The sequence below is a fragment of the Coturnix japonica genome, chromosome Z (assembly GCF_054131305.1).
Source record: "Coturnix japonica strain WE chromosome Z, WE-NBRP24, whole genome shotgun sequence".
NCBI classification, from domain to species: Eukaryota; Metazoa; Chordata; class Aves; order Galliformes; family Phasianidae; genus Coturnix; species Coturnix japonica.
This window is the reverse complement of record NC_140702.1, coordinates 43560714-43575383: the sequence shown is the minus strand read 5'-3', so window position 1 is coordinate 43575383 and position 14670 is coordinate 43560714. Positions and strand designations below refer to the sequence as shown.

The following is a 14670-nucleotide window of genomic DNA, read 5'->3' as shown; positions in this document are numbered from 1 at the left end:
AGAAAGCGAGTACCTTCCTCTGTCTCACTGCATGTGGTTTTTCTCCTAAGAAGACAGCCCATATTTTACTTCTTTCAATCTCCTCCACAGCAGTGATTTCAAAAATAAAGTTTTTCTATTCTTTGGAGTTGAGGAAAAAAAAAAAGTACAGAAAATGGTAACTCAACGTGATGCAGGAGGTTCAATCTATTCATGTTCCATTTACATAATTTCACTGTAACAGAACAAACCCTTAGCTTGTTAAAAGTAATAAACTCACTTTTTCTTACTACCAACTTCGTGTTTATCTTTCTTTTCTTCAGCATTCTCTCCATTGTGCTGCGATGGGTTGGTGTCTTGAGCTTCAGACCCTCCATTCAGAATCTTTGAACCTGGATAACAAAAGGAAATAAAGGCGGTACAGCAGGCAATAAAACTGTGCTGTAAGAAACCCCAGGTCATTTCTTACCTTCCAGTACTAACACTGTAAATATTTTCCCCTCATCTTAACACCTAACAGCTGAAATAATGCAAAACCAAACAGAAATAACAAGTAGTGCTTCAGCTGCTGGAAATACAGTGTAACAAGTCTCACTGCAATCTTCCTGATGGGAAATAAATTCCTTGAGACTCCAGGTTCCTGGCTACAAATAATGATATATTTCCTGGTAGGTGATAGAATACTCTTCAGCAGCACATTCTGTTCACCACTCTGCTCCAGGTGGGTACTTCATGAGACACCACCTGCAGCGCTGCATTCAGCTCTGTGGCCCCCAGCACAGGAATGCAGATCTGGTGGGGTGTGTCCAGAGGTGGTCAAAAGGGTATCAAGGGGCTGGAGCACATCCCTTATGGAGGACAGGCTGGATAGTTTAGGCTTCATCAGCCTGGAGTCTTCCAGTATTTAAAGAGGGCCAGCAACAAAGATGGGGAGGAACACTTCTTCAAGGCATGTAGCAACAGTACAAGGGTAACAATTTTAAACTAAAAGAATGTAGATTTTGATTACACGTGAGGAAAAAAAACTCCATTATGACAGTGGAGAGGCTCTGGCACAGCCTGCCCAGAGGAGCTGTGGGTGCCCCCATCCCTGGAGGCATCCAAGGCCAGGCTGGATGGGGCCCTGTGTAGCCTGACCTCCTGAGCTGGTGGGTGGCAATCAGCTCACAGCAGGGGGCTTGGAACTGGATGATCAGGCAGATAAGGAGCCTCCAGGGGCAGCTGGGGCAGAGGGGACAGGGTTAAGCCCTGCTCTCCACCAGCATCACCAGCCCCTCAAAGCCCTGCCCTTGTGGAGCAATACATCTGGGAACCTATGTTAAGATAATACAGCCCAGACTGAACACAGGGGTAAGGGGGGCAATGTACCCAGGTACTGAATAGAGGTGGGGGGCTGCTGAGGCGGGGGTGGGGACATGGTATTGCCCCCACAAACAGCCCATGGGGGGTGAAGCCTGGAGAAAGGCATCGGAGGCATGATCCCCACACCCCCAGGATGCTGCCCCTCTGACAGAGCTTCCAGGAAGGTGTGAAGACCCCTGGGTGACCTGTCTGTAGCCCTACCCAGCCCCTTCCTGGGAGCTGCTGTCTGCTACCAACCTCATCTTCCTCTAAGTGCTGACCTCAGCTGGCCTCAGGGATCTCACTGCCTTCCTATAGATCACAGGGCTGAGTTTAATAAACAGCGCTAGTGCTTAAATATATATATATATACATACACATATGTATGTAAAATATATATACACACACAGTATACACAGACTACAACAGAACAGTGCCAAAGTGGAAAGAAGAGAGGAAAGAGGAGGAGGACAGAGAAAGACCTTTCATTTGTAATAAAAAAGAAGGGCTCCACCTCAGTGTGAGTGAAGTCTGAGGTCCCCTAAAAATATCCATCTAGAGTGAGCTGGATGCACAGAGCAGGAGAAGGGGATGTGGGCTTGCACAACAGCATCATCCTGATAGGAGCTGCAGTCCATGGGATCTCAACTCCTCCTGGACTTCAAGTACTGAATAAGCCACTGTAGGGTGATGTTGATGTTTTCCTTTTCTTTGCAGGAGATGGAGTAGCAACAAATCTCAATCCTGGATGGCAGAGAGGTTCATCTTCTCAACTGAGTCTCATCCAAGGCACCAAAGAGGTGCCTCTTGATCCCCAGATTGAGCTGTCCTGACGCAATGACACTGGCAAAGGTGGTCTCTGCCAACTGTAGCCTCACTAGAGTCAGCATCATCTCCTCCTTCCAGAATAGCACCTGGAATGAGTCTAGCAGCTCATTGAAAAGAGCCAGCATGCTGCTGCAGTGAGCTCTGCAGGCTGTACCATGCACAGCTGGGCACAGTCAAAGCAAGTTCTGCAGAGCCAGCCTGAATCAGGCCAAAGTGGGTGGAACTGGGCTGGGCCACACCAAACCCTGCCACACCTCTGGTATTGTCTGTATGCAACTGACATAAACAGGAAAATTATGTATCATCTTGACTGCAATCACATAGAATGTACAGGATAACTAAGGGATGAGGCCTAGTTAGCATGGGTTCATGAGAGGCACATCCTGCTTGACCAGCAAGGTCTTCTGTGACTAGGTGACTCACCAAATGGATGAGGGAAAGGCTATGGATGTAATGTATGTGGACTTTAGCAAAGCCAAAATTCTCCCACAGCCTTTTCCTGTAACAGCTGGCAGCCCATAAGAAAACAGGCTACATGGCCAGCCCCACAGGGTGGTGGTAAACTGAGTTAAATCCAGCTAGTGACCAGCATGTCCTGTTCAGTATTGTTACCGATATTCTGGACAAGGGCACTGAATGAACCCTCAGTAAAAGTGCTGCAGGTGACACTAAGCTGGGAGGAAGTGTCCATCTGCCTGGGGGTTTGAAGGCCTTTCAGAGGGATCTGGACAATCTCGTTGACAGGCTGAGGGCAACTGTATGAGCTTTAACAAGACCAAGTGCAAAGTCCTTCATTTCTGTTATAAAAGCTGCACACATTTCTACAGGCTTGAAGCAGAGTGGCTCGAAAGCTGCATGGAAGGGAAGTACCTGGGGGTACCAGTCAACATCTAGCTGAACATAAGCCAGCAATTTGCCCAGGTGGCCATGAAAGCCAACTGAATCCTGGCTTGCATCAGAAATACTGTAGCCAGCAGGAGCAAGGTGGCAATTGTCCCTTAGTACTTGGCATGGGTGAAGCTACACTTTAACTAGTGAGGCCCAAAACTGAACTTAGTACAAGACAGGCATCAAGGCCCTGGAGTGTGTCCAAGGAAAGGCAAAGCAGCTTACGAAGGGTCTGGAACACAAGCCTTATCGGGGAACTGGGATTGTTTAGTCTGGAAGAGAGACCTTATAGCTCTCTGCAGCTCCCTGAAAGGAGGCAGTAGCTAGGTAGGGGTTGGCCTTATTTCTCAGGTAATTCGTATTAGGATAATAATGGCCTTTGGTTACACCTGGGAGGTTCAGGTTGATTATCAGGAAAAATTTCTTCTTAGAGTGGTGATGTACTGGAATGCAGTGTGCACAGAGGTGGTGGAATCAACATCCCCGGAGGTTTTCAAGAACATGTAGGCATGGCACTTCTGGACTTTGCCTAGAGCAGTCACAGGCATGGTTTGATTGCTGGACTCAATGATCTTAGTGCTTTTCCAGTCTTAATGATATTATGTATAAGCTCCATCACTGAAGTCAAAGCAGGATTTTTAACTTTACGATGTTTGTGATGACTACAAGTTTTCCTCTGGAATTACAGGAGAGTTTGTTTGGAATAAATTCTTGAGAACTTTAGGCTTAAATATGAATTGGCAATTAATTTTGCTTCAAGTGAGAGATTTACAAAAAGAACCTCTACTGAACCATCTTGCTCCACGAGGAAAATACAGAACTCTACTTATCTCAGCAGTGGCTAATATGGATCTTTTATATTACAAGAAACTAGAACCACTTACCTGTTTGGTCCTTTTCTTTCTCATTCTTTTTGTTTGTTCCTTTCTTCCACTGTTCTTTGGTTTTATTGGCTTCCTCATGCTGCTTCTGCTCTGCAAGTGATTTATTCAGTACTTGGGAGAGCACAGAATCCCCTTCCCCTACTAGAAACATGGTCTTGAACTTGTTATACAGCATTGTAGATTTCTCCATGATAACTTGGCTCACTTTGAACTTCCGTATCTGAAATCAGAGCAATAAAACAAGTAGCTTCGCTTATGTATTTCAATACTTGTGTAAAATTCACCAAATGCTCAATGAAATTCCCACTTTAACTTGAAACGAGAACACTGACTTTTACACTCTCCAAAGTGGTACACAACATGTAAATTCAAAATACTATTTGCTTAAGTAACACCGCAGATCTTACCTTCTTGAGTGTCAGAATCATCTCTGTATGTTTCTGAGCTTGCTGCATTGAGACCTGAAGGGATGCCAGTTCATCAAGAGCCTCAATACACCTGTTCACATCCTGCAGATAAATAAGTTAATCTGATGACTTCATTTAAATGTCAGCAATTCTTCATTAGCTACACTGAATTCACCTCCATATTTCATAATTTCTTATAAAATCCCTAATTTGACTTTTTAATTAATTCTGTAATAATCTCTACCATCAAGCCTGCAAACACAAAAAGCTGAAATGCAAGCAGTAGTAATGTTTACACATTGAAAGGCATGTCATTTGAATAACCAATTTAATAATAAACAAGTAAACCTACTTCATACTTTCATTATACAAACTCAAACTTTCTGCTCTTTTTACAGTTCTAACACTACATTACCTAAAGCTGCTCTCCAAATACTCAGCCTTTCTCATTCACAGTTAGTGACCTGCCACTAAGAAGCAAAACAAACGGAGTGGACTGGCTCTGACAGACAGAACAGCTTCTTCATAGATTATTCAGTTAATAGCTTGATGAATGACGCTGTGCAGAGCACTCAGAAATAATCATGCATATTCTTCCAGTCTCCAGAAACTTCCTCCTAATCATGAATTTTCAAAGACAAACCGAATCCTAAAGTACCTTTCGCACACCTCAAGAATCCATTCTCTTACTTCTTCATTTAGTGATCTGCAGCAGATGTCTTCGTCACTATCATCCTCATTTATCTATCTTACCACTAATCTTGACTATGACCTCTTTGTTGTCTTATCAGCCCCAGTGCAGAGATCCCAAGTACTCCCACTGGTCTCTCACAGATATTTCTTGTCTTGCCTTCCTGGCACCTGTTCTTCCACAAAAGCCTCTGTCCATCCATGTGAACATTCCAGTCCCAAGAACTACTCCACCAGACTTCTGTGATTCCAACGACATCACAGATCAACAACTGCAGACACTTAATTCCTAATTCCCCAGTTCATATGCATTAGCCTGCATGCACTTCAGAGGCACCTAGTTGTGCTGACCATACCAAAAAATTTAGAGCCTTCTTCATAATGTGCACTCGCTCCTTTCTGTTCATGTACTTGTAATCAGTAAAACAGTACCAAAATGACATCACTACACGGTCACATCTGTGTGCATCACCCTTCATTAATTTATTACCATCCTGTTACATCATTTCTTCACTTTTTCTTTCACTGCTGTTTATGGTTTTAATTTCTTTAACCAGCTTAGCCAACTTTCAGGCAGTAATAGCTTCCCCATTATTCAGGTGAATCCTCTTGACTCCTTGCAGTCCTTGACCTTCTTATGGTTCCCATCATCAGAGCAGCCAAATCCTGTTGCTTACATCAACTCCAGAACTAACTGCTAATCCACAGAATCAATCCATTCCTTCACAAGTCCTTTCCCCTCATTAGGAGGATAGAGAAGAACACCACCTGGGTCCCCATGCACTTAACCATCACCCTCAAAGCCACACAGACATGCCTGACACTTGCAAATCTCCCTTGGCTTTAACACTGCTGCCCAACATGGAAAAACAGCAGCCGTTAATAAATAGCCTGAGGGTCAGACAAGCCTCAGCCATCTGTCAGTAGTGCTCCAAATCTAGAGCTCCCAAGAAGCAGCAAACGAGCTAGAAAAGCAGATAATGGTATCCATCCCTTACACCAAGGAGTTCTCCAACTATCACGCTCACTGCCTCCTGCTGTTTCTGCATGGCTCACGCTGAGTTAGCACACATACTTCACTTGCCAGAACTCTGTCTAAATGCTTCTGATAGATAACTTATTAGTGAGTATTTTTTAAACAAAACTGATTTTGCTTGCTGGCATCTATATTTTAAGATCTACAGCAATCCCATTTAAAGAGTACAGGTCTCTTTCAAAGTGAAAAAAGTCCTTTAATTCTCAGAATTGTAATTAAAAACAAATATGTATGCCAATTAATTGGAACTTTACATGTAAGTTAAAAGATACATATACTTACAAGATTATCAATTTTCAGGGAGTTTTTAATTTCTGCATGTATCCTTTGAAGCCGAGAATCCATTGATGTTTCTGAAGATTAAAAACAGTATGCATTAATATTTGATAAATCTCATCAGGTCTGTGTTTGTAGAAACCTTAATACAATTCTGAATATCAGAGAGAAGGCAGAGAAACGGACAAGCAGCCCACTTCAGATAACCATGCAGACATAACCCTTGTGATGTATTTATTTATGGATGCAATTTGAAATAAAGTTTACAGGTTTTACGGGTTGTTTTTGTTTTTTTTAATTGGGCATGAGTAAAAACTTGCAATAGTTTTCACCTTAGGAATTATAAACTGCAAATAATTTCCAATTTCACTTCTGGGATATCGTCCTCTGTTAAATTAAAAGTAAACTTCAGTAAATATTAATAGCTGCTAATTTTGAGAACTTCTACTGACAGGATACCTGGATATTACTGCATTTGTTTTTGGCAAGTTGGTCATATCTAAAATCTGGGTAACTCCTCCTCACTTGAAGTCCATGCCTTATTACAAGGGCTGCCCTGAAAGTAATGCCTCCTATTTTATTATGTTGGCACACAATGCCAGAGGTGGATGTTGGTGGTGTATGGCAGTAAAGGCTGAATGTTCCCAACGTTCTCTTACACTTTTGTTGCTGTGTGACAGGTGGCTGAAGAGGGGCAGTCTGACAAAGTGGTGTCTGACATGAAAATGTGGATGAAGCAAAAACAGGTCACTAAGTTCCTCTGTGTGGATAAAATGGCACCCACTGAAATTCACGGATGCTTGATGAACATTTACAGAGACAAACAGTGGATGTGAGCACAGTGAAGTGGTTGGTGGTGTTGTGTTTCGGCAGTGTTGAGAACAACATGAAAGACAAGCCACATTCCAGATGGCCAGGCAGACTGTTGTTTGTCACTGGTAAAAATGCATACCCGATGATGGTGGCTGTGTTGAAAAATAGTGGTGTTTTTTCGCTGATAGTTAGCTCTATTAAATAGCGTTCTTGTTCTTTTTCCATGGAAATAAATAGGAGGCATTACTTTTGGAGCAACATACATATAGTACAAGCTGCAGCTCTTGAACTGCTCTTAAAAAGAGTAGTACTAAAAAAGGAATGTCTTATCCTGATGAAGGTCAGTTTGCAACTGTGGGTTAGTAGGCAAGACCACAGTAATCTGAATCTAAGCCTCTTGCTTGGGAAAAACAAGCCTCTTGCTTAGCAAGCCTCTTGCTCAGTAAAAGGTAATACCTAAATACTCAAAGAAGCCCCAGTTATTGTGTTACGAGAAGACAAAGAATGAAGGAAAAATGGAAATGATTCGACTCAAGGAATTAGAAGTTCTTGTTCACCAATACAAAAATTATCTGAAAAACTATTTAAAATATTGAACAACAGTAAAACCAAAACAGCAGAGAACTGTTCTAATGCACTTAATAAACAACACAGAAGAACATGAATGCACTTGTTGTACAGATCTGAAGGAAAAACTCATATATCAAACAATCTGGACTGAGACCCCAACTTCACCCAACAGTAATTATCCCATCCAGGCAGTCAGTTCTCATCAAAGTTCAAGATGACCCACAATATTGTGTTAAGTTTCTTTAACTAACCTCTTTTCTTCTCCATCTTCTTAACTTCTGTTTTCTTGCCTTCTTCTTTACTCTGCCTATCAAAAATGTTAAAGTGTTTTTACAATGCTGTAAAAGTCTGCTCTTCAGCCTCTTTTCCCTCCACATTTTAGACTATGTTTTAAAGAGATAGTATCTCAAAACATTAGCATGCAAAAAACACCATGAGTTAAACCCTAGTTTTCAGAGACTGAAATAAAATGATGTATTTATTTATTTTTTACTTTGACATCATACTGCTGTTAAATCTCACGAGGTTCCCCAAAAGCAGAAAATTAAAAGTTTAGAGAAACAAGTAACATTTGTAAACTGCATGTAAGAAGTTGTTGAAGCGGCACTGAACAAACCTTATTTATACAGGAAAAAATATTTAAGATGACCAAAAAAAGAATTTCACTACTGTTTAACATCACTGTATGGAAAAACTATAGATCATTTGATTTTAAGTTTACTATAATTGGTTCAAATGCAACTCTCTTAGGTAGCTACTGCAGTGCATGTATCCTAAAACTGACCTCTACTGTATCATTTATAATTTAAGTCTCCTCGACAGAAATATTCCTGGCTCTTTTTCCAATTATCTCATTAAAGTCAAGTTTTCCGTGAGATAAGCCCCAGCTTATCTCCATCTCAAAAAAGGAGACAAGCAAAAATCTTTCAGCCTAGCTTTGTAACTTTTTATTTATTCAGAGAAGATTATTAACCCTGTTTCAATTTAGAATTTCTCAATCCCGTCTTACTGACAAGTTTAAAAGCCTTATTTCATAATCTGTGTATTTCAGAATGCCATGAATAAATACCAGCATGCATCTGTAAAAATCTTCAAATCTACATCTTCTGCCTTTCCTTTCAAACTCCATCGAGTTACAGACAACTATGTTAATGTACATTAGGCTATTTTACTTCAACTGGTAGCACAGGTAATGCCTTTTGTACAAAGCACTGTTACAACTTCCATAAATACTAGCCCAGTAGTCATAACAGATACAAGAAAAAGTAGACTAAAACATGGGAAAGATAACCAAAGGAGGATAGGTTTATATTCAGTGTATTAATAGAATAATTGAAAGCAGCACAAAAAAAGAAGTGCTTTTTCTTTTCATCAGTATTGAGCCTTGTGCTTTTAGGTATCAGCTACAATCCATTATGCATTTATTAAAATTATCTACTACTCCCATTTTTTCTTAAACTAAGCTCTATGTATTTTCCAGTACATAAAATTCAAAAGCTATTTAAAACTAGAGACTTGATTACTATAACCAAATAAATACATTACAGTTGACTGCAGAAATCAGTTTATGTCAGGTTTAAGCAGTGGTATATTAAGAAGAAATGCTGAGAACAATTTCCTATCTCTCGAGTTGGAAATGCTTAGGTTTTCTATGGGCAGATAAATAATTATGTTAGTTTTCCATAGGAGTGACAGGAAGAGGAGGAGAAGAAAGGGCAGGAGGATCAAAAAACCCAAACAAGAATCTTGTTGCTATGTCAGAAAAAGCAGAACTGCGTAGCTATGAACAAGGGGGACCATTATCCTCTTCCTGTTTCTCAAGAGTTTTTACCTTTTTCTCCCTTTCTTCTGCCCTCCCACAAACTGTGGGGATAGAAACATCATGCTTGTGTAGTAATAGCTTCTTCACCCATTTGCAGGACAGGTCTTGAGAATGAGTCAATTTCCTCCTATTGCCCTGCCCCCTCCCCCCAAGTTCGTGGCAGGATCTTCTCTTCACTCCTAGGTTGGTTCATTTGTGATAATTTATCTTCTGATTGCAGAGTGCTCTTGGTATCAGTCAACTGGCTTTGCAGCACCAGATCAGAATAATAATTATTATCTTTTTTCCTTGTTTTGTCTGATGGTGTATGCTCCAGCTGCCAGACAGAGAAGGAAATGTTTTCCAGGGATCCCTACATATTCCACGATATGATTAAAAAAGAAAAATCCATAAACATGGATTCACAGATCCTACCACTCCTAATCAAACGCCTTCAAGACAAATACTTAGAGCAGCTATTTGTATTTCCCTTTTCTCATGTATAGTCTTAGGATACTTCTAAATAGAACGCAGGAGCTGTCATCTGCTAGAAGTCCTAACTGACTGAAAAATGAACATTACTTTATTTCTAGGTTCAATTCTTCCCATCCACCCAAATTTGTACACATTGATTTAGAAGGGCTTTTCACTCACTCCACTGAAAATTACAAACAGACCAAAATACAGGCAGCTGGAGAAAAAAAAGAACACAGTACAACCAGCTTGGCATTTTTACAAGTATCGTTTTCTCTTCCTAGCTTCAAAGTACTCCTACAACATTAAGACATCCTTCCAAAAATACTCACAGTTCACTTTCTCCCTGATCCTCTTGCTTACGCTTCCTTTCTGTCACCTCTTTCTCGTGCTGGCCTCTCATAATGTTTCTTCTATGAGATGACTGAAAGCTTCTTCCCCCTTTTTTCTTCTGTTTTTTTTTGAGTTTTTAGGATCGGAAAGAGAAAAGGGGCATTTAGATTTCTGAAAAGAAAGATTACTAAATTCTTCTCTCAAGCCATATAAACCTGCTTACACACACATAAAGAACTACAGTTAGTCTACAGCAACTGTCCATGGAACAACCTGACAAGAACTGTTTTTTTGTGCAACTAAGTTCAAGACCTTCTAATACTGTTATTTCTGGATTGTATTAGCCCTTTCTCCTTCCTTCTCCAGTAAGAAAAAATTATCCTGAATACCATAGAAGTGAAGAAACTGACATGACTAGGATGATATTATGGCTTTCAAAAACTTATTTCAAGCCAAGTATTCTCTTAGATGCACCCAAAAAGAACAAAATCAAACCTCTACACCACGAAAAAAAATTTAAATCCATCTTCAAGTGCTTTACAAAAGATCATTTTATTTAAAAAAAAACTGAAAAAAATCCTGAAAAAACTACCTGACAAGAAGTCCTACAGCTTTTGTTCTGCATCTTTGTATCAGCAAACCCTAACGTTACAACTTTCATAAAGGTCTGGCATTATCATCAAGAACTATCTTCAGTGATACTTTCTTTTATAAAAAATGGATCTCAAAAGCCAAATTATACCTTGTCACCTTCTTCTTCTCCCCCCTCATCTTCAGAATCAGAAGCTGATGCAGAACCCAGTTTTGCAGCATTTTTCCTTTTTGGTTCAGCCTCTTTCTTTCCATCTTTTTTATCATATTCCTTCTTTGGTTTTTCCTCTTCCTTCTGACCTTCCTCATCCTTCTTCCCTTGTTTTTTAGGCTTCTCATCTGGTCCTTTTTTCTTTGTTTTCTCCTCCTCATTAACACTGACACATGAACAGCATTTAGACATAAACTATCAACAGCAAGTTTAAAAACAGCCACATTGTCTTAGTTCAGAACGGAGTTATTCTTTTTAACTACAGAATACTTAAGTTAATTCACTCAGTTCACTTAACTTTCCAGAAAATTATCAAGTTACTTTAGAGTTGTAAACAACAATAACTCAAATGGAATGCTAAAGAGACAAAAACTTGTCAGGAACTAATTAAGAAGTTTTAGCAAGGAACAATATTATTAATAGTTGAGAAACTTAATAATAAAACAAACTACTCACAGGTCACTTTCAGAAAGACAAGGTGGCTTCACCAATTTGGGTCTCCCTCTCGGTTTTGGAACTTTTACTTCAGAAGCTAGTATAAGAAAAATAATTCATAAGTCCACAGCCACTACCTATTCTTCTTATACAAAGAAAGATTCTTAGTCAGAGGCTACACTTAGAATAATACTGATATTTTACAGACTTCAAAGGGTCCAGATAGTTATTACACGAAATTACAAGAGTACCAGGCTTTAACCAAAATCTCAGAAAACTCAAGTTATCCCATACATTACTAATTTTTCAGGCTCAAACTACCAATTCTTGTGTTTTCTACACAGCATGTTTACAGTTTGTTTCATGTTGTGTAACTAATACAAATAAGCTGAAGTAGGAATACCAGAAATAAGCTGGAAGCAGTCACCTCCTGTCCACATTCACATGCCATCTATTTACTAACAGTAGTTTTAGGTGCATCATGGAGTTTCTCTTAATTTTCTTGCTAACAAACAACTTTCAAGATTTTCTAACACCATGCTTAAGTGTACAAGAAAACTGCACTTCACCACACTTTCATAGCAAGTTCAATAGCCTGCCTTCTTGGCCTTTATACCCTTTGAGTTCCCTCAAGCAAAAGTACTTGGTGCGCTGCTTTAAACTTGCTGAAGTTGCTTGTATGTTCATAGTAAGCACATGGCTGGAAAACGTATTTTAGTGTTTAAAGTCCTGCTGGTGTTGGTATTGAGAGATGTTAATCAAGAGATGCATGCACCATATCAACATCAGAAAATATTTCCTAGTACATCTTGTAGTAAGGTATTTATAAAGGTGTCAAAAGCATCTCTTAAAGATTCCTGCTCTTAAGACAGTAGGCAGTGGAAACAGTATGTTTTAAGACAAAAACACATGCAAATATTTAAAACATAGATTTAGTAATACAATGAAATTGTGGACCAGAGTGATACTTAATTTCTTCATAGCTTCCAAGATGAATGCAGTTAAGTCAGTTTAACCGTGATTGCACTTCCTTGTAAGCTATTCTTATGCTGTCAGTAAATACAGATGAGTATAAACTATTATTTGTTTCCCAGACTAGACTCTCAGGCAATGTATTGCTGCAAGAACTGTATTATGATCAGTTCAAGAGTATCTACAAGCTCACCAAAGAAATTCCGATAAATCAGATCATTGCTACCTTGAAAGAAAAGCAAAAACCAAGAACAGCAGAATTTTAAGTAAATTTTTCAAATTAAACAGTTTAAAATAAAGTAGCTGAATTTTCATTTTCTTTTTCTGTCAACCTACACAGATTGATTTATGCATTTAATTAAACAAATCTTTCCTGCTCTTTGCTTGCTATTATTATTCTCTCAGCTCCACCTACTGGCACAGTCTTCCCCCATTTCTCTCACTCACACTTCAAGGATGTTGTAACAATAATTTAAGCATCCTACAGCATTCTCTCCATACAGAAACCTCTATAAATCAGCATTGCACAGAGGAATCTTACTGAACAGTCTATTTTTATCAGTGTTGTATGAAGAATGTCTTCCTGAAGGTGATTCTTCTACCCCAAAACAGCAAGTCTTATTCAGAGCACCAACATTAATAATTCAAATCCATTTATGTCCTACATTCTTAAGTTTGAGATATATTTTCTCTTTACAATTGACTGCATCTGTACTTTGTATTAGCTCACAGGAAAGGTACACTAAACCCTCTCTAATTACCTTAAGCTATTTCAGTGGGACTAAATATTAAATTATTCTTTTCTGGTTACCTGCTGGTCTTCCTCTTTTGGGGCTTACTTTTGGAGATACAGTCACAGGAGCTGCTGCTGCTGCTACCACTGCTGCTGTTGCCACTACTGCTGCTTCCTCAGAGTCAACTTGTTTTTCAGCCTAATTTAAAGAATATATTTCTCAAGTGAAAAACACAGAGCACCAATTTCTCAGATACTTTCTCAGACAACAGTTTTTAAAATGCATTCAGATAATGGTTTTAAAATGCATTCATTATTACTCTATTTTTTCTAAATAAAAATAAATCCAAATTTTGTAACAGATGACACTTGATTAATCATTTGCTTCATGTTCTCCATTCCATGACTGCCTTATACAGTTATGTTTCAGTTGCCTGTATCAGCCCATTTATCTCCAGAAAACAAAGAAAAAAACCCAATACGTGAGTTCCAAAAATTTAAGAATTCTAAGACTCCTTAAATTGGTAATGGCTGTCTAAATCCAGCTTCCCAATTTTAAGGATGGAAATTCATTTTGCCTTATACACAAATATTATTCTTCTAAGTGGTATAATCTCTCCGACACATCACAGCATCATGAAAGTAGATAAAGCTTCTCAAATACCTGTTATCTGCAATGGAAAAAATCAAAAGCTAAACTGAACTAGCAAGAAATGATGAACTTCATTAATACAGCCATCTTAGAGGGGCTGGACTGTAAACAGGGTTTATGACAAAATTTATGACAAAAGAAGATCTCAAGGAATGCACGGTCATCTCCCTCAGAGGCATTTTATAAAGCAGATAAAAAGAACCTTAATAAAATCTAACAGGAGAAAACACACTCGAGGTTTTAGTGTCCTGGATGCAGGTACATCAGATAGCAGCAAATACATTTATATTCTACTTGGATGCAGTAGTAATTGGAGACTTTTAAAAAACAAACTTAAACCAGGACTAAAGTACATCATTACTGTGTTTATCTTGCATAATTATTTTTTTTCTTAAATTGTTTAGGATTAAAAAAAAAAATAAATCCAGTTCCAAGGCTAAGAAAACACCATGTTCCTTTAAAGGCAAGTAAACATTCCAGGCTGCACCACTGCCCAGCCAATGCTCTTTTCTAACTACAAGCCTGTACGACATCCCTTGAAATACTACATTTTTCTGTTTATGCTCCACAGCAATGCATCCCAAAGAAGGAATTCAGGTAAAAATGCGAGGAGGCTCACATGAACAAACAAGGATCTCCTGGCCAAAATCAACACAAATAGGAAGAAGGTAGAAGCAAGGACAAATAGTCTGGGAGGAACAGAGACATTATCGTTAAGAGCCAGGGATCAAGTTAAGAAAGCTAAAGCCCAGAGAG

The 14670-nt window shown here is 39.2% G+C and overlaps 1 protein-coding gene and 1 long non-coding RNA gene across 9 annotated transcripts in view; one reads left to right on the top strand and one right to left on the bottom strand.

The window, feature by feature from the left end:
• The window catches only part of PSIP1 (PC4 and SRSF1 interacting protein 1), a 35535-nt gene that overhangs the window by 2547 nt on the left and 18318 nt on the right, over positions 1–14670 (bottom strand). For 7 of the 8 annotated variants that reach the window (XM_085528656.1, XM_085528659.1, XM_085528657.1 and 4 more), the window contains 9 exons: positions 13341–13461; positions 11579–11654; positions 11063–11288; positions 10320–10438; positions 7964–8019; positions 6336–6406; positions 4328–4429; positions 3921–4140; positions 260–371 (listed from right to left, as the gene is read on the bottom strand). In XM_085528656.1, coding sequence (XP_085384782.1) covers positions 260–371; positions 3921–4140; positions 4328–4429; positions 6336–6406; positions 7964–8019; positions 10320–10438; positions 11063–11288; positions 11579–11654; positions 13341–13461 — 1103 coding nt within the window. Of the gene's footprint in view, positions 1–259; positions 372–3920; positions 4141–4327; positions 4430–6335; positions 6407–7963; positions 8020–9677; positions 9851–10319; positions 10439–11062; positions 11289–11578; positions 11655–13340; positions 13462–14670 lie in introns of those variants that run through there. The other variant, XM_015849024.3, reaches the window with a different exon arrangement.
• Positions 301–3769, top strand: LOC146753953 (uncharacterized). The gene is made up of 2 exons (XR_014939318.1): positions 301–422; positions 2038–3769. It is a non-coding gene; the product is annotated as an uncharacterized LOC146753953 (long non-coding RNA).